This window comes from Engystomops pustulosus, chromosome 10 (genome assembly GCF_040894005.1).
Source record: "Engystomops pustulosus chromosome 10, aEngPut4.maternal, whole genome shotgun sequence".
NCBI lineage: Eukaryota > Metazoa > Chordata > Amphibia > Anura > Leptodactylidae > Engystomops > Engystomops pustulosus.
Window position 1 is genome coordinate 94,175,259 of NC_092420.1, and position 19,132 is coordinate 94,194,390.

The following is a 19,132-nucleotide window of genomic DNA, read 5'->3' on the forward strand; positions in this document are numbered from 1 at the left end:
TATATTCCAGGATTGTATTTTCTCCAAGTGCACTGGGGTTGTGTCCTCACACTGCTGTGCTCTCTGCAACCAGTGTTAGGTATTGTCCCTGCAAAGATGTGTAATCGGACCGTTGTGTATTTGCACTGGGGGTATGTCCTCACACTGCTGTGCTCTTTGCTCTCTGCAGCAAGTGTTAGGTATAGTCCCTGGAGAGATGTGTAATCAGATCTCACACTGCTGTGCTCTGTGCTCTCTGCAGCCAGTGTTATGTATTGTCCCTGGAGAGATGTGTAATCAGACCTCACACTGCTGTGCTCTGTGCTCTCTGCAGCCAGTGTTATGTATTGTCCCTGCAGAGATGTGTAATCAGACCTCACACTGCTGTGCTCTGTGCTCTCTGCAGCCAGTGTTATGTACTGTCCCTGGAGAGATGTGTAATCAGACCTTTGTGTAGTTGCACTGGGGGTATGTCCTCACACTGCTGTGCTCCCTGCTCTCTGCAGCCAGTGTTAGGTATAGTCCCTGCAGAGATGTGTAATCAGACCTTTGTGTAGTTGCACTGGGGGTATGTCCTCACACTGCTGTGCTCTTTGCTCTCTGCAGCCAGTGTTATGTATTGTCCCTGCAGAGATGTGTAATCAGACCTTTGTGTAGTTGCACTGGGGGTATGTCCTCACACTGCTGTGCTCCCTGCTCTCTGCAGCCAGTGTTAGGTATAGTCCCTGCAGAGATGTGTAATCAGACCTTTGTGTAGTTGCACTGGGGGTATGTCCTCACACTGCTGTGCTCTTTGCTCTCTGCAGCCAGTGTTAGGTATAGTCCCTGCAGAGATGTGTAATCAGACCTTTGTGTAGTTGCACTGGGGGTATGTCCTCACACTGCTGTGCTCTGTGCTCTCTGCAGCCAGTTTTAGGTATAGTCCCTGCAGAGATGTGTAATCAGACCTTTGTGTAGTTGCACTGGGGGTATGTCCTCACACTGCTGTGTTCTATCTCTGCATCCCCTCCCCAGTGATGTAGCGGGGTTGTAGCACTCAATGCTTAGGGCACCTGCTGCACATGTATAATAATAATTTGCTGTTGTTTATGTATGATTTGTTTCTTATTGTGATCCTGACATTGTTGCAGTGAAATGTTATGATAATAAATGCCGGTGGATACTAATAGACCTGATACATAACCCTGTGGCTGTACAATCGATACCTCCTGGGATATAATGACCAGTAATATAAGTCTTGCGATGTATAGGGCTGAATATCAATGTTACAGGGGCCTCGCGTCCCACACGTGTCACCTCCGTGTGACCTTGGACACGACTCTCCATCTTCTGACACGTCCAGAGTCTGATAGACCGTAGGCTTGATTAACCAAGAGAAGAAAACCCTAGAAAATTGTGTCAGTGCATCGCTGAGTGTCTAATACTTATATATATGTAGGAGATACGTGCCGGGACAATCAATCAGATATTACGTCATTTCTGCTTCCTGGAAAGCAAATATGAAAAAAACAGAGAGGTGATCATAGTCGCATCCATTACTGATACACTGAAACGACTTCACAGCTGAATCGGAGGGAGACAGGGTCAGCCATCCCCCGGGGGGCTCCTCATGATGAGGGTGTGAGTGTCTGTGGTACTATACATGCCCCATATGGGGTACATGTCACATCTGGTGATATACCCCTACATGTCACATCCGGGGATATACCACTTGTGCTCATGCTATGCTTCCAAAGATCCCATAAGAAAGTCCTAGTCCCCCCAGTGAACTCCTCCCAGCATGCACCAGTTTACCCCCAACTCATTAGGGTATGACAGTGGAAACAGCTGAGGATAGAAGTCCCAAATCAACACAACAAAGTATCCAGTCGCTTCATTTCACAGTTTGATATCTTATAGATACAACTGATGCAAGAGGGAGACTAATGGAAAGAGGAAGGATGAACGGGAGAGAGGGATGATAAAAAGAAGGCAGCAAGGAAAAGTGAAGGATGTAGGGACGAAGGAGGATAAATGGAGAATAGAAGGACGGACGAAAGGGTAGAAGTAGGATGACAGGAGAGTTGAAGGAAGATGGACGAAAGAATGGAAAAATAATAGAAGGAAGGAAAACGAAAAGGAAGGAGGACAGAAAAGATAAAATGCAGAAGAAAGGAGGGACAATAGAATGAAGATAAGAGGAAAGAGGATGGAAGGAGAATAGGAGGAATAAGGAAAGGAGGAATATAGATTGGAGAGAAAATATGAAAATGGAAAGAGGATGGAGGATATAAGGAGAATAGAAGGATGGAAAGAAGAAGAAGGAGGGGGGATAGGAAGTAGGAAGATAGGTGGATGGAGGGAGGAAGGAAGGAGGGAAGATGATGGTGGGACAATAGAAGGAAAATAGGAGGAAAGAGGATGGAAGAAGAATAGGAGGAAGGAAAGGAGAAATATAGATTAGAGGGAGAATATTAGGAAAATGGAAAGAGAATGGAAGATATTAGGAGAATAGAAGGATGAAAAGAAGAAGAAGAAGGAGGAATAGGAAGTAGGAATATAGGTGGATGGAAGGAGGAAGGAAGGAAGGAGGAAAGACGAGAGTAGGACAATAGAAGGAAGATAGGAGGAAAGAGGATGGAAGGAGAATAGAAGGAGGAAGGAAAGAAGAAGGGATGGAAGAAGAAAAGAATGAATGGAAATAGTAAGGAAGATGGGAGGAAAATAAAATATGAATGGAGGAAAGAGAAATGAAAATGGAGAATTGAACAAAATCCAAGGAGAATGGAGGAACGAGAATGGAAGAAAAACAGGGAGAAGGAATAATCCAAGGAGGATGAAAGGAAAGATTTTTGGCAGAGGAAGAAGGATGGAGGATGATGCATTCAAACAAAACAAAACTCGCGTCCATTGTCCACAGTCTCCGGTCCGGCCGAGTCACAACATATGGAAAATTAAATTTTAATTCTAAGCCTCATAATAAAATCACGAGTCGCACTGCGCTCCTGTTTCTCAGAATTTTGTGCTATTTTTGATGATCCGAGGTGTCCATATGTCTGCTAGATATTCCACGGCCCTACGGATGATGTAAAGGCGCAGCGCCGGCCGTCACTCATCCTGACTTATTTATCGCATGTTTGCTGGAGCAGACTGTGTCAGAACAATCTTTACCCGGGCCCAGACTTCTTGTAAAACTTACCATCTGTTCTGTCATTTTCTCTGCTCTGTCTCTTGCCAAGAGTGCGGATAAAAATGTCTCGCTACATACAACGGAATGTGCCGGAAGGAATTGTATCCATTATTTTTTATTTTTTTTATTTTTGGATTTAAAATCAAATCACATAAATCTCCTTTTTTTACTGGTTTTCAGCAGTTTATGGTAAATGTCAGATCAGGTCCTAATTAGAGATGAGCGAACATGCTCGTCCGAGCTTGATGCTCGGTCGAGCATTAGGGTACTCGAAACTGCTCGTTACTCGGACGAATACTTCGCCCGCTCGAGAAAATGGCAGCTCCCGCCGTTTTGCTTTTTGGCGGCCAGAAACAGAGCCAATCACAAGCCAGGAGACTCTGCACTCCACCCAGCATGACGTGGTACCCTTACACGTCGATAGCAGTGGTTGGCTGGCCAGATCAGGTGACCCTGGGATAGACTAGCCGCTGGCCGCGCTGCTCGGATCATTCTGTCTCTGGATGCCGCTAGGGAGAGAGCTGCTGCTGGTCAGGGAAAGCGTTAGGGTGTTCTATTAGCTTACTGTTAGGCAGGAGTGATTCTCAAAGAACCCAACAGCCCTTCTTAGGGCTACAATAACGTTCTACTTTTTTTATTTTAATTTGCATCTTTTACCATTTTGTGAGGAATTAGCAGGGGGACTTGCTACCGTTGTGTTTAGCTCTTAGTGGCACACATATCCATAGCAAAGACCGAAGTGGCAAAATTCAGTAGGGGTTGGATTTCTATTAGGCAATAACTCAGTGTCATCTCATCTGGCATAGTAGTGTGCTTCCTTTGATACTTGGCTAGAAAATAGCCATAGGAGAATACAAACAGCTTCTTGAAGCCTACAGTAGCGTTCTATATATTTGATTTCTGGTTGATCTGCTGGTGGCTGTAGTTTCTGCAGTGCATGTACTTGCCAATTCTGAGCAATTTGTAGTGAGACTTGCGACCGCTGTGTTCTGCGCTTAGTGGCGCACATATCCATAGCAAAGGCTGAAGTGGCAAAATTCAGTAGGGGTTGGATTTCTATTAGGCAATAACTCAGTGTCATCTCATCTGGCATAGTAGTGTGCTTCCTTTGATACTTGGCTAGAAAATAGCCATAGGAGAATACAAACAGCTTCTTGAAGCCTACAGTAGCGTTCTATATATTTGATTTCTGGTTGATCTGCTGGTGGCTTTAGTTTCTGCAGTGCATGTACTTGCCAATTCTGAGCAATTTGTAGTGAGACTTGCGACCGCTGTGTTCTGCGCTTAGTGGCGCACATATCCATAGCAAAGGCTGAAGTGGGAAAATTCAGTAGGGGTTGGATTTCTATTAGGCACTAACTCAGTGTCATCTCATCTGGCATAGTAGTGTGCTTCCTTTGATACTTGGCTAGAAAATAGCCATAGCAATAGGATAGGATTGTTTGGTTCTAAAAACTCAAAAAAAAAAAAAAAACACAAAAAAAAAACAAAAAACACAAAAAAACACAAAAAAAAACAAAAAAAAGTAAAAAAAAAAAAAAAGTTATAACTCTCATTTTAAAAATGTGTAACCCCAGGGCTAGGGGTAGAGGACGAGGGCGGGGACGTGGGCGTCCAACTACTGCAGGGGTCAGAGGCCGTGGTCCTGGGCGGGGTGAGACACCACCTGCTGATGAGGGAGCAGGGGAACGCCGCAGAGCTACACTCCCTAGGTTCATGTCTGAAGTTACTGGGACTCGTGGTAGAGCACTGTTGAGGCCAGAACAGTGCGAACAGGTGATGTCGTGGATTGCTGACAATGCTTCGAGCAATTTGTCCACCACCAGTCAGTCTTCCACGCAGTCCACCCATGTCACCGAAATCCCCACTCCTCCAGCTCCTGCACCTCAGCCTCCTCCCCCCCAGTCTGCCCCCTCCCAGGAAAATTTGCCATTTGAACCGGCATACTCTGAGGAACTGTTTTCTGGACCCTTCCCACAGTCACAAACCACTTGTCCGGTTGCTGCTGAGCAATTTTCCGATGCCCAGGTTTTCCACCAGTCACAGTCTGTGGGTGATGATGACCTTCTTGACGTAGTGGAAGTGTGTAAAGAGGTGTCCGACGATGAGGAGACACGGTTGTCAGACAGTGGGGAAGTTGTTGTCAGGGCAGGAAGTCCGAGGGGGGAGCAGACTGAGGGATCGGAGGATGATGAGGTGACAGACCCAAGCTGGGTTGAGAGGCCGGGTGAACACAGTGCTTCTGAGACGGAGGAGAGTCCTCGACCTGAACAGGTTGGAAGAGGCAGTGGTGGGGCCAGACGGAGAGGCAGGGCCAGAGCTGGTGCATCAGCGCCACTGTCAACTAGTGAAGCTCCCGTGGTGAGGGCTCTTGCGGCGAGGGCTAGATCTTCAGAAGTGTGGAGGTTCTTTAAGGAAACACCGGATGACCGACGGACTGTGGTGTGCAACATTTGCCAAACCAGGCTCAGCAGGGGTTCCACCACTACTAGCTTAACTACCACCAGTATGCGCAGGCATATGAATGCTAAGCACCCCACTCAGTGGCAACAAGCCCGTTCACCTCCGGCCGTGCACACCACTGCTCCTTCCCCTGTGTCAGCTGCTAGTCAGCCCCCTGCCCAGGACCCTGGCCCAAAAACCCCATCGTCGCCTCCACGATCCTCCACAGCATCCACCAGCGTTCAGCTCTCCATACCCCAGACGCTGGAGCGGAAACGCAAATATAGTGCAACCCACCCGCACGCCCAAGCCCTTAATGTGCACATCTCCAGATTGCTTAGCCTGGAGATGCTGCCCTATAGGCTAGTAGAGACCGAGGCCTTTCGCAACCTCATGGCGGCGGCCGCCCCTCGGTATTCGGTCCCCAGCCGCCACTACTTTTCCCGATGTGCCGTCCCAGCCCTGCACCAGCACGTGTCAGACAACATCATCCGTGCCCTGACCAACGCCGTTTCTGACAAGGTCCACCTGACCACGGACACGTGGACGAGTGCTGCCGGGCAGGGCCACTATATATCGCTGACGGCACATTGGGTTAACTTGGTGGAGGCTGGGACCGAGACTGACCCTGGGGCTGCTCATATACTGCCGACGCCGAGGATTGCGGGGCCTACCTCGGTCCAGGTGTTTCAGGCCTACTATGCCTCCTCCTCCTCCCACCCCTCCTCCACCTCCTCCTCCGAACTACCATCCGTGGGCACGGCGCCATCAGTCGGTAGCTCTAGGCACAGCAGCAGTGCCGTCGCTAAGCGACAGCAGGCGGTGCTCAAACTGCTGAGCCTAGGCGACAAAAGGCACACCGCCCAAGAGCTATTACAGGGCATCACGGCGCAGACTGATCTGTGGCTGGCACCGCTGAACCTCAAGCCGGGAATGGTTGTGTGTGACAACGGCCGTAACCTGGTGGCGGCTCTGCAACTCGGCAGACTGACACATGTGCCATGCCTGGCCCATGTGTTAAATCTGATAGTGCAGCGTTTCCTCAAGACATACCCCAATCTGTCTGATTTGCTCACGAAGGTGCGCCGCATCTGTGCGCATTTCAGGAAGTCCAGCCCAGATGCTGCCACTCTCAGGGCAGCGCAGCGCCGCCTCCAACTGCCCGCTCACCGACTGTTGTGCGACGTGCCCACGAGGTGGAATTCAACACTGACCATGTTATCCAGAGTTTACCAGCAGCGCAGAGCGATTGTAGACTGCCAGATGTCAACTTCCACCAGAACTGGTAGTCAGGTCAGTCAGCTTCCTCAAGTCTACAATGAGGAGTGGACGTGGATGTCTGATATCTGTCAGGTGCTGAGTAACTTTGAGGAGTCAACACAGATGGTCAGTGGCGATGCCGCCATCATCAGCCTCACCATCCCGCTGCTTGGCCTGTTGAAAAACTCTCTGGTCAGCATGAAGTCGGAAGCTTTGCGCTCGTCACAAGAGACGGGGGAAGAATATTCCCTTGTTGATAGCCAAAGCACCCTGAGGTCTGTTTCTCAGCGCATATCGGAGGAGGTGGAGGTGGAGGAGGATGAGGAGGAAGAGGAGGAGAATGTTGGCGAGACACAAGAGGGGACCATTGTTGAGTCCTTCACTGTTCAGCGTGTATGGGCAGAAGAAGAGGAGTTGGAGGAGTTGGAGGAGGAGGAAATGGACAGTCAGGCCAGTGAGGGGAGTGAATTCTTACGCGTTGGTACTCTGGCGCATATGGCAGATTTCATGCTAGGCTGCCTATCCCGTGACCCTCGCGTTCAAAGAATTTATTCCAGCACCGATTACTGGGTGTTCACTCTCCTGGACCCACGGTACAAGCAAAATCTTGCCACTCTCATCCCTGCAGAGGAAAGGAGTGTGAGAATGCATGAATACCAGCAGGCCCTGGTGCACAAGCTGAAACAGTATTTCCCTTCTGACAGCGCTAGCGGCAGAGTGCGTAGTTCTGCGGGACAAGTAGCGAGGGAGAGTAGGCGAGCAGGCAGCTTGTCCAGCACTGGCAAGGGTACGCTTTACAAGGCTTTTGCCAGCTTTATGTCACCCCAGCAAGACACTGTCACCTGTCCCCAGTCTCGGCAGAGTAGGGCTGATCTTTACAGAAAGATGGTGAGGGAGTACGTAGCTGACCATACCATCGTCCTAAATGATCACACAGCTCCCTACAACTACTGGGTTTCAAAGCTGGACATGTGGCACGAACTGGCGCTGTACGCCTTGGAGGTTCTTGCCTGCCCTGCCGCTAGCGTCTTGTCCGAGCGGGTTTTCAGTGCAGCTGGTGGCATCATCACCGATAAGCGTACACGCCTGTCGACTGACAGCGCTGACAGGCTGACGCTTATTAAAATGAATAAAGGCTGGATTTCTCAGAATTTCCAATCTCCACCAGGTGAAGGAAGCTCAACCTGAATAATTGATCCACTCCTCCTCCTCCTCCTCATTTTCCTCCTTCTCCTCCTCTTTGTACAGTAAAGCAGAGGAAAATGGCTATTTTTTGACAGGGCCCACTGGCTCTTGCTATACTTCATGCATTTAATTTTTCTGGAGGGCCACCTACCCGGTCCTCTGTTTGAAACAATTTTTGTGAGTGCCACATACAGGCACTCAATCTATTCCATTTTTCTGGAGGGCCACCTACCCGGTCCTCTGGTTTGAACAATTTTTGGGACTGCCACATACAGGCACTCAATCTATTCCATTTTACTGGAGGGCCACCTACCTGCTCCTCTGGTTTGAAGAATTTTTGGGACTGCCACATACAGGCACTCAATCTATTCCATTTTACTGGAGGGCCACCTACCTGCTCCTCTGGTTTGAACAATTTTTGGGACTGCCACATACAGGCACTCAATCTATTCCATTTTACTGGAGGGCCACCTACCTGCTCCTCTGGTTTGAACAATTTTTGGGACTGCCACATACAGGCACTCAATCTATTCCATTTTACTGGAGGGCCACCTACCTGCTCCTCTGGTTTGAAGAATTTTTGGGACTGCCACATACAGGCACTCAATCTATTCCATTTTACTGGAGGGCCACCTACCTGCTCCTCTGGTTTGAAAAATGTTTGGGACTGCCACATACAGGCACTATCCAAATTAAATTGTCTCCATAGCAGCCTCCACACGTTGTCTCCATTGCTACCTCCAAAAGTCGTCCATATAGCTGCCTCCATACATCGTCCCTTTATCAAACGAGGTGTGTCAGGCAGAAATTTGGGTTGTTTTCATGGATTCCACATCAAAGTTGTTAACTTTGTCGCCACCCTGCTGTGTTATCCACAAAATATACTGGCAAACTTTTACCATTTAGGGATATTATTTCAGCGCTTCTTGCGCATCTGTTTACATTCCCCTCACCCGGCATATCCTAAACTTATAAGAACGCTACTACACTTGATCTTATACAAAAGGTTCTTAGAAGTGCTGTTTGGGGAGTAGCCTAGAGACAGGGGCTTGGATTGGCGAAAGCTCGCCTGGCAGCGGAACGCCAGCTCCATGCGCATCATGCGCTTCTTGCGCATCTGTTTACATTCCCCTAACCCGCCATATCCCAAACTTATAAGAACGCTACTACACTTAACTTGGTGCAGGCTGGGACCGAGTCTGACCCTGGGGCTGGTCATATACTGCCGACGCAGAGAATTGCGGGGCCTACCTCGGTCCAGGTCTCAAAGGCCTACTATACCTCCTCCCACCCCTCCTCCACCTCCTCCTCCTCCGAATTACCATCCGTGGGCATGGCGCCATCAGTCGGTAGCTCTAGGCACAGCAGCAGTGCCGTCGCTAAGCGACAGCAGGCGGTGCTGAAACTGCTGAGCCTAGGCGATAAAAGGCACACCGCCCAAGAGCTATTACAGGGCATTCCACATCAAAGTTGTTAACTTTGTCGCCACCCTGCTGTGTAATCCACAAAATATACTTGCAAACTTTTACCATTTAGGGATATTATTTCAGCGCTTCTTGCGCATCTGTTTACATTCCCCTCACCCGCCATATCCTAAACTTATAAGAACGCTACTACACTTGATCTTATACAAAAGTGCTGTTTGGGGAGTAGCCTAGAGACAGGGGCTTGGATTTGCGAAAGCTCGCCTGGCAGCGGAGCGCCAGCTCCATGCGCATCATGCGCTTCTTGCGCATCTGTTTACATTCCCCTCACCCGGCATATCCTAAACTTATAAGAACGCTACTACACTTGATCTTATACAAAAGTGCTGTTTGGGGAGTAGCCTAGAGACAGGGGCTTGGATTGGCGAAAGCTCGCCTGGCAGCGGAGCGCCAACTCCATGCCAAGATCCAACTAACATAGTTTTAACTGCAGCACCTTTAATCTACTACTAGTTCACTGCCTCCATACATGGTCCCCTTATCAAACGAGCTGTGTCAGGCAGAATTTTGGGTTGTTTTCATGGCTTCCATGTTAACTTTGTCGCCACCCTGCTGTGTAATCCACAAAATATACTGGCAAACTTTTATCATGTACCGATATTATTTGAGCACTTCTTGCTCACCTCCTTTGGTTCCTCTCTGCCACCCATTGGTTTGAAGCCTGAGTCCATTTAGGGTATGTCGCCATGACACTCTCTAGCCTGCTGCCGCTGCCTCTGCATGCCGTCCCCTATAGTGTCAGGGTCAATTATTGGATGTTTTAGATACTATCTAGCTTCATTCTGTCACTCTGTCATGGCCATGCTGTTGCCCATAATTTTGGCATAATGGTGCGATTATGCAGCCTCAGAGGCATCCATGCATGCTGCCCCTGCTGTTTCCTGTCCATTTCCGTGGTGTTTCCATCCTTTTCTGAGGTTCCCAGGTGTTTGGCCAAGCTTCCCTGTGCAGAGCCTTGGTCCCCTTGAAAAATGCTCGAGTCTCCCATTGACTTCAATGGGGTTCGTTATTCGAGACGAGCACTCGAGCATCGGGAAAAGTTCGTCTCGAATAACGAGTACCCGAGCATTTTAGTGTTCGCTCATCTCTAGTCCTAATGATAACAGAAAGTGACCCTGCACCAACCCCAATATCCGAAATCATAGATAATGCAGAGGGCACTATAGAAGACTTCTAAGCGAGGTCAGGACCGGAGCGTTATTGCAAAACTATCTGCGCCCATACTGACTAGGCCCCAGTGGGGGATGTTCTATCTATCTATCTATCTATCTATCTCTCTATCTATCGTCTATCTATCTATCTATCTATCTATCTATCTATCTATCTATCTATAAATCTCCTATCTATCTATCTATCTATCTATCTATCTATCTATCTATCTCATATCTATCTATCTATCTATCTCCTATCTATCTATCTATCTATCTATCTATCTATCTCATATCTATCTCATATCTATCTATCTATCTATCTATCTATCTCATATCTATCTATCTATCTATCTATCTATCTATCTATCTCCTATCTATCTCATATCTATTTATCTATCTCATATCTATCTATCTATCTATCTATCTATCTATCTATCTCCTACTTTAATCTATAATTTGTCCCCTCTTAGGTGTCTGTTCACACATCCATGTAGTAATGAAACAAGGGAATGGAAATGAATACAGATCTTTATGACAATTAATGGCGCCCTGGTGGATTCTTCCCCCTCCTGTCATTAGTGATGGGGGTTGTGGTAATGGCCTTAAGCCTCAGTTAATTGTGTCCGGATGTGGATCTGGGTATTAATTGCTATTTTTAGTTGGCGGAGTAATAATAATATAAGACAATGTAACAAGTCTGTAATTACTGTCATTCTGGAATAACGAGCCGTCTACATTGTTACATCTGTCGGCGTTAAAGTCTCCGATGTGTAAGGGAAGATGTGGCGTCCGTTCCCTGACCCATTTCCGGGGCGCTCCTCATTGGGCTGCTTCCCATATCTCCATATCTGATGTGTAGCGTCACCTCCAGTTACAATCTATAGGAGACGACTTTCTCTTTGAACTCATGGATTTTTTGAAATGGAAATTGGAAGCCGCGTTCCTCTCTGACCTTGGAGAATGTGATAATTGCCAGCGCCTACAGGATCATGATGAACGAACGGACACGCGGCAAGGCAATGAGTGGCTCCAATGTATAGATTATACCTACACATTGGGGCACATTTACTTACCCGGCCACTTGAGTCCACGAGGTACAGAGTGTCCGACGATGAGGCAGTCTCGCAGGATACACTAAGATTGTGCGCGCGATTTCCTGCATGTGTCGCATCCCCGTTCAGGTCCGCTGGAGTTCACCGTCTTTCACCCGGTGCATGTAAGTGCATGGCTTGCGACACAATTCTTTTGTTAAATCTCGTGGTTTGTCCGAATCCATCAGATCATCCGACGGCCTGCCCCCCAATCTGTGTCGCATGAAAGCTGGCGCGATTGCGATTCGATCTGATCGCGTGCATAAGCCTCACTAAAGAAGATCCCAACAGGACCCTCTAGTATTTTGCACTGGAACCTTTTAGAAAGTGTTTCATTTATTACAGCACAGGTGAAAAGGAGAATTACATTGTATTCATTAAAATCAACTGGTTTCCAGGGTACTGCCAAGTCCTCCAAGAAAACAGATCCTATACATTGGGCCACATTTATCAAAACTAGTGTGTGCGGAGTGTGCAGGACGCGGCAGATTCATCAAAAGTCGATCCTTTATGTGCAGAATTTTGTGGCGTGTTGGGCACAGTGCAGCCGCGACACAAACTGGCGCTGACACTTTAATAAATGTGTCCCACTGTCTTCCAGCCAATTAGTGGGGGCTGTGAATTCTAACTCTCCTTTTATCTTAATGCCCCAATGTAATATTTGGAAAACCAGTGACCCCCCTTTAAGGTATAAGGGGGTCGAGCTCCTGAATGGATGTAGCTCACCTTTTTTGCAAACCAAGAGAATAAATCATAAAGAGACTGAAGATAAATCCCACCCAATGTCTCAGCTATTAAATTCCTGGTCCATTAGTGATGACCCAAGGGTTGAGGCTGCTGGGGTTCAGGTATGAGCTCAGGAGTCCACAAAAAAGAAATTTCCGGATCCAGCTAGGTGCAGATTAAAATCGCCTTGAATTCAGATTCCACCAATCACCCCTTGAATTCATAAAGGTAAGTATATATACCGGTGCATCGAGGACCAACCAGCCAACCAGCCTGCCAGGCTGGTTGGTCCTCGATGCACCGGTATATATACTTACCTTTATGAATTCAAGGCGCCACGGAATGTCTTGCTATTGAATGTATTCCGGCTGTTCACCGGTTGCTGTACCAGGTGACAAGTCACATGACCGCAGATCCCAGATCAGCGTGGAGTTCCCTTGGTAACAGCTGAAAGGAACCACGGAACACAAAGAAAAACATTGCCTCTGTATTATTTAAGTTTAATTTTTATAACAAACATGATTATTATGTATAATTCTTGCACCTATAATGCCTTGCAATGGAATTTTGCACTAAGTTTTGCAAAGATTGACATGTTTTATTGTTATCACATGTGATTGGTGGAATCTGAAGGGGGAGGAGTGGCCGATGGGTTATTTAACAAACAGGTCGACCACACTCCTCAGTCATGATTAAGAGCACTTGTATGTGCTAGAAACGCGTTGACGATTATACCCTGTATTTTATCTGATGGATGCCCTGAAAATCGAATAAAGGCGATTTTAATCTGCACCTAGCTGGATCCGGAAATTTCTTTTTTGTGGACTACATTGCCCAGCAGCGGGGTGGATCCGTGCTAGCGGGCTAAGTTGCCGCATGATCCAGGTGAGCTGGAGGACTTTTTGTATATGAGCTCAGGAGTGTCTGGGACCCCTATTACACAGCTCCGCTCTGAAGTCTATTGCTCCAGGACATTAAAGTTGGCCGTACTGGTGGCTTTTTGGGTAAGTGCGCCCCTGCGTGAGATGAGAGCAAGTAGAGGTCAGGGCTATAAATAGAAGAGCATGATCAGGATAACAAGCCGTAACTACAGGCAGCGGACCATATGGTACTGGTGCATAGGATTGTGCAGATCCATAGAAAACCTGGGGCACTTTGATAATGGTCGCTGCCAGACATCATTTATCATGTGCTTTAAGAGCAACTTGTAAGGAGAAGAATGACGTCAGGAAACAGGTGCAGCTCTCATATTGTTCCACGTAAACCAAAATGATTCCCCAATTTTCTATATGTAGCAGCTGCTGTGTATAATGCCAGGCAGCTGCAGCAAAAGCCTCACAACATGTTACTCTCTTCTACATGACTGCGACAAAACTTCCAGGAATATGGAATCCAATCCGCTGCTTGTAGGGTCTAGTGGGCTGAAGGGGCAGAGACCATTCACTAGTTCTATGTATTAGAGGACAAGGTGCCACTAATATAGATATGAGGTCATGATTCAGGAGATGGGAGTAACTTGCACCCACCTAAAGGGGCTCCTAATCTGCTGACAGAGCCCTGTAATAGACTGTGCCGGAGACATTTACACGCAGTCAGCGTGGAGCATGTCAGGGCGCGGATGTAGTTGTTATGTCGCTTTCCATAAAGATTAAACGTTCTATCTGCGGGGACGACTGGCGCCAGAGGGGACGGCGGTAATAAACGTCTTGTTATCCTGACATCTATAGGAATCTCTCCCTCTATTGACACATTGACAGTCGCGTCATGCTCTCCGAGAGACGAAGAAGTCATAAAAAATGAAGAAAAAATTCTCGGCACAGAGATCCCTATAGAAGTCCCCCCACCTCCCCCTCCTCCCGTCTGAGTTTGCATTTAGATTGAAAAACGGAGGAAAATGTTTCTATAGAAAACATAAAGTGGCAACAATCTATATAGAATTGTGCAGTAATATGGAACTACGCAGATTCCTCGTGGAGAAGGGTCTCATTACGGGAACTTTACAGGAATTTTTCTTATTGTAGATTTTTTTTTTCTCTTTAATTGACACAAGATAATAGATGACTGTATACAAAGCAAATACAATGTAACAATTCTTGAAAAGACGTTTTACCTGCTGAAACCGATCCCTGATATACAAGTTACATCCGTTTACTACAGGTCCACATACACACAGACACTTCATTCTCCTGATCACTGGAGGTCCAGGTGCCTGTTGTTTGGACACTTATCTCCTACCTATGGATGTGGGAAAAGTCCAATTTATGTGCAAAACCTTCAACTATCCACACTTAAAAGAGATTTGACATTTACAAAATACATGATACAATTAGTAAATTCTGGTTAAAGGGTCCGCTGCTATAAACGCTCATCTCTTGGATAGAGTAGAGAATGAACTCGATTTGGAGGACCTGTCCTGCACACCAGTAATGCACCATGCAATACTTCATTTCCCCTGTGGGGGTGCTGCAGGTAAAACAATCACTTCCTGCAACTATTCCAATAGAGGATACTTTATGTTTAACCCTAGGAGACAATTATCTAAGGTGATCGACCTCTTTATATAAGAAGGTCCCCCAATAAAGTCAAAAGAGTAAAAGAGTAGCCAAAGAGCTTCATCTCTATCTGGAGGATCCAGAATTTCTAGAATTATATGCAAAGACTATTTATTACATCTGAACCCGTGAATTCTTCAGAAAAAACTTTTAATGCAAGATGTAAACAGTTTGTGATTAGCTTATTGTTATGGGAAGCTTCTAATAAGTGAACCCCTATAAAAGTTGGGGGTCCACTGCTCGGAGCTTATGTATTATCCAGAGACAGAGAGTAGCTACAAGCAGCATCTCTCAGGAGGACCAGATTAGATATATGTGTGTAGGAGCAGTGTAATACTTCACTCGCCCTGTGGTGGCGCTATAAAGGATTGAACAATTGCTACCAGATTTGTCCAAGACTCATGCTAATCTTTGGGGATCCCAGGAGACTGTATCCCTCTGATCAGCTTATTTTGGGGAGACTCCCCACCAAAAAATATCTAAAGCAAATTCTAACCCCCCCAAAAAACTAATATAAAGAAGTGGCCAGGATTAGGCAGGTGGGGACACGACCTGTATAGCGAGTCCTCCATGATATCATTACAGTATGGATGTAACATTCTAGGCTATGCTGCTGCTTAGCGACCCCAGGAGTTCTATGGATCCTTAAGACTCCTCAGATATGAGACTTATTTCTCTGCTGCTCCTTTATTTCTCAGGAAAAGCCTTCCAGCAATATCCTGAGAAGCTGACATTGCCGAGAACAGAGGAAACTGATAGAGTAATTGATGGCTGCAAGAAATCCTACAGCTTGGACCTGTGGAGGACTCTGGAAGCAAGTGTTACATTTCCCTACAGCACTCCCAGAGGATACATGAAGTATTACACCGAGATCAGTGCCCTGTGTATAGTATGGATGAGCTGGAGGATCTAGAATGGGGATTAGACCTTTGAAATAGTATAATGAACTACTGCACTGGATTGGCTCTTATACCCCTATGTAAGAAATGGGTGTGGTCTTAAAAGAGGGCGTGCTTGTCATCTTAGAAGTGGGTGTGGTCACTATCTTAAAAGTGGGTGTGATCACTATCTAAGAAGAGGGTGTGGTTAATATTTTAGAAGTGGGTATGCTCGTCATATTAGAAGTGGGTGTGGTCACTATCTTAGACGTGGGTGTGATCACTATTTTAAAAGTGGGTGTGATCACTATCTTAGAAGTGGGTGTGGTCACTATCTTAGAAGTGGGTGTGATCACTATCTTAAAAGTGGGTGTGATCACTATTGTAAAAGTGGGTGTGGTCACTACCTTAAAAGTGGGTGTGCCGACTATCTAAGAAGAGGGTGTGGTTACTATTTTAGAAGTGGGTGGATCATTAGCTTAAAAGTGGGCGTGGTCACTATCTTAATAGTGGGTGTGGTCATTATTGTGCAGTGGTGATCACTACTGTCCTTACAGTCCACTGAGACGTCCGATGCTATGAGACCACAAGAGCCAATCCCAGGCCACAGTGCTTTCCCCATCTCCGAATTGACAGGTTATATTGATGTCACTATCGCTGTGATGAGAAGAGGAATTAATGAGGATTCCCTAATGTTACGGTAGAATTATACATTTGTGTGTAATTACTTTCTCTTATCGGTAAATTGAGACCCAACAGAGATAATTCAATATAATACTTGACATGAAGTTTGAGAACTTCCCCCCATGATGACTTTATACCACATTTGCCATTTGACAGCCTTGTTGGGTAAGTAGCACAGATGACTACTGACCCCTCCACATATCATTGCGTCAACCAATAGAAATCGCTCCACCGATTCCAATGCAGTTGGATTTTTTTCTCTAGCCCCCAGCGTTCCCGAGTAATCAATGTCATTAGTTTGGGCACCCAATATGCTAATTACCCTCTCTGCTGTCAAAAGGGTGGATCCGGTCCCTGCCCAGCTGACATTGTAGAGGCTAATTAGCATATTGTATCCCGAAACTAATAGGACTGATAACTTGGGAACGCTGGGGGCTAGAGTAAAAATTCCAACTGCACCGGAATCAGCGGAATGGCCCCTATTAGAGGATCCAAAGAGTTGGAGTTGGTAGATGTGGGAAGGGGCTCCTGTAATTGGACCTCCATTCCTTTGTACGACACCATCCCAGATGCTTCCTTGTGTCATCATTTTTGTAGGACAGAATTGTATAGGAAACGAATATCCTTTGGTGTCATGAAAGAGCCACCAGGTAGCGCACATCTGACACCGCACCTCCCAGAAACATGAAAAGTACCTTTCTTTTTTGATTCTTTCTTGGCGCTGGTTTTCACAGCCACTTGAAGTTCTGCCTCAGTTGACATCCTATTAAATCCTCCTTAGACCTCTTCACACAGATCCAGGCTCATCTAGAAGTCTTCTCCAACAGAATCGCGTAGCCCTTCAGATGCCGCACTCCAGATCACACATCTCACTCGTGTCTTTCAAGGGCTGCAGGAGAAATGACAAACAGTCACGTTAGAGGGGGCCTAGGGGGGGGCGCGCTTTGTCACAAGGCCTTGAGCGCACTTGAAGGTTTGCTGCTCGCGGTCACAGCAACCTCTCCACGGTGTCTGCAGCTCTGGGACAAACTTGAAAGTAAATTACTTATGGGAGACCGCCCTTAAGAAGCTGAGATTCTCCATTAGAGAGGAAGGAAGAGGATGGGGAGGACAACCAGGCGCAGAGGACTAAAGAGGGTGAAGGCAATGTCAAGCTTCAAAGTGAAGCAAACTTGGCAGAAAGTTGTGCAGGGCACCATGTCTGAGAGGAGAACGTGGCCTCAGGCGGCACCCATCCCTTGCTATGTAGTGTGGTATTATGGGCGTCATACCACCCATTACCAGACTGTCCCATGAACAACCAATCATCGCCCCCCTGATATAGAGACAAATACAATGGCTGCTGAGGGTGCAAATAGGTGTAAAGTAGGAAAGGAAACATCTGTGTGTACTATGAGGTTGGCACTATGGCACTGTTAGAAGGCCAGACTATGGCACTACTATGAGGTTGGCACTGTTATAAGGCTGGACTATGGCACTACTATGAGGCTGGACTATGACACTACTATGAGGCTGGCACTGTTATAAGGCTGGACTATGGCACTACTATGAGGCTGGAATATGGCACTACTATGAGGCTGGACTATGACACTACTATGAGGCTGGCACTGTTATAAGGCTGGACTATGGCACTACTATGAGGCTGGCACTATGGCACTGTTATAAGGCTGGACTGTGGAACTACTATGAGGCTGGACTATGGCACTACTATGAGGCTGGCCCTGTTATAAGGCTGGACTATGACACTACTATGAGGCTGGCACTGTTATAAGGCTGGACTATGGCTATACTATGAGGCTGACACTATGGCACTGTTATAAGGCTGGACTGTGGCACTACTATGAGGCTGGACTATGGCACTACTATGAGGCTGGCACTGTTATAAGGCATGACTATGGCACTACTATGAGGCTGGCACTATGGCACTGTTATAAGGCTGGACTGTGGCACTACTATGAGGCTGGACTATGGCACTACTATGAGGCTGGCACTGTTATAAGGCTGGACTATGGCTATACTATGAGGCTGACACTATGGCACTGTTATAAGGCTGGACTGTGGCACTACTATGAGGCTGGACTATGGCACTACTATGAGGCTGGCACTGTTATAAGGCTGGACTGTGGCACTACTATGAGGCTGGACTATGGCACTACTATGAGGCTGGCACTGTTATAAGGCTGGACTATGGCACTACTATGAGGCTGGACTATGGCACTACTATGAGGCTGGCACTGTTATAAGGCTGAGATATACACCACTACTAGGCTGGCACTGTTATAAGGCTGGGATATGGCACTACTATGAGGCTGGCACTGTTATAAGGCTGGACTATGGCTCTACTATGAGCCTGGACTATGGCACTGTTATAAGGCTGGACTATGGCTCTACTATGAGGCTGGCACTGTTATAAGGCTGGACTATGGCTCTACTATGAGGCTGGACTATGGCACTACTATGAGGCTGGCACTGTTATAAGGCTGGACTATGGTTATACTATGAGGCTGACACTATGGCACTACTATGAGGTC

The 19,132-nt window shown here is 46.9% G+C and overlaps 1 protein-coding gene across 12 annotated transcripts in view; it reads right to left on the reverse strand.

Moving 5' to 3' along the window:
* The window catches only part of DAB1 (DAB adaptor protein 1), a 507,503-nt gene that overhangs the window by 103,390 nt on the left and 384,981 nt on the right, over nt 1–19,132 (reverse strand). For all 12 annotated transcript variants that reach the window (XM_072128817.1, XM_072128815.1, XM_072128821.1 and 9 more), the window contains one exon: nt 17,297–17,490. In XM_072128817.1, coding sequence (XP_071984918.1) covers nt 17,297–17,363 — 67 coding nt within the window. In that variant the 5' untranslated portion in view covers nt 17,364–17,490. The remainder of the gene's footprint in view (nt 1–17,296; nt 17,491–19,132) is intronic.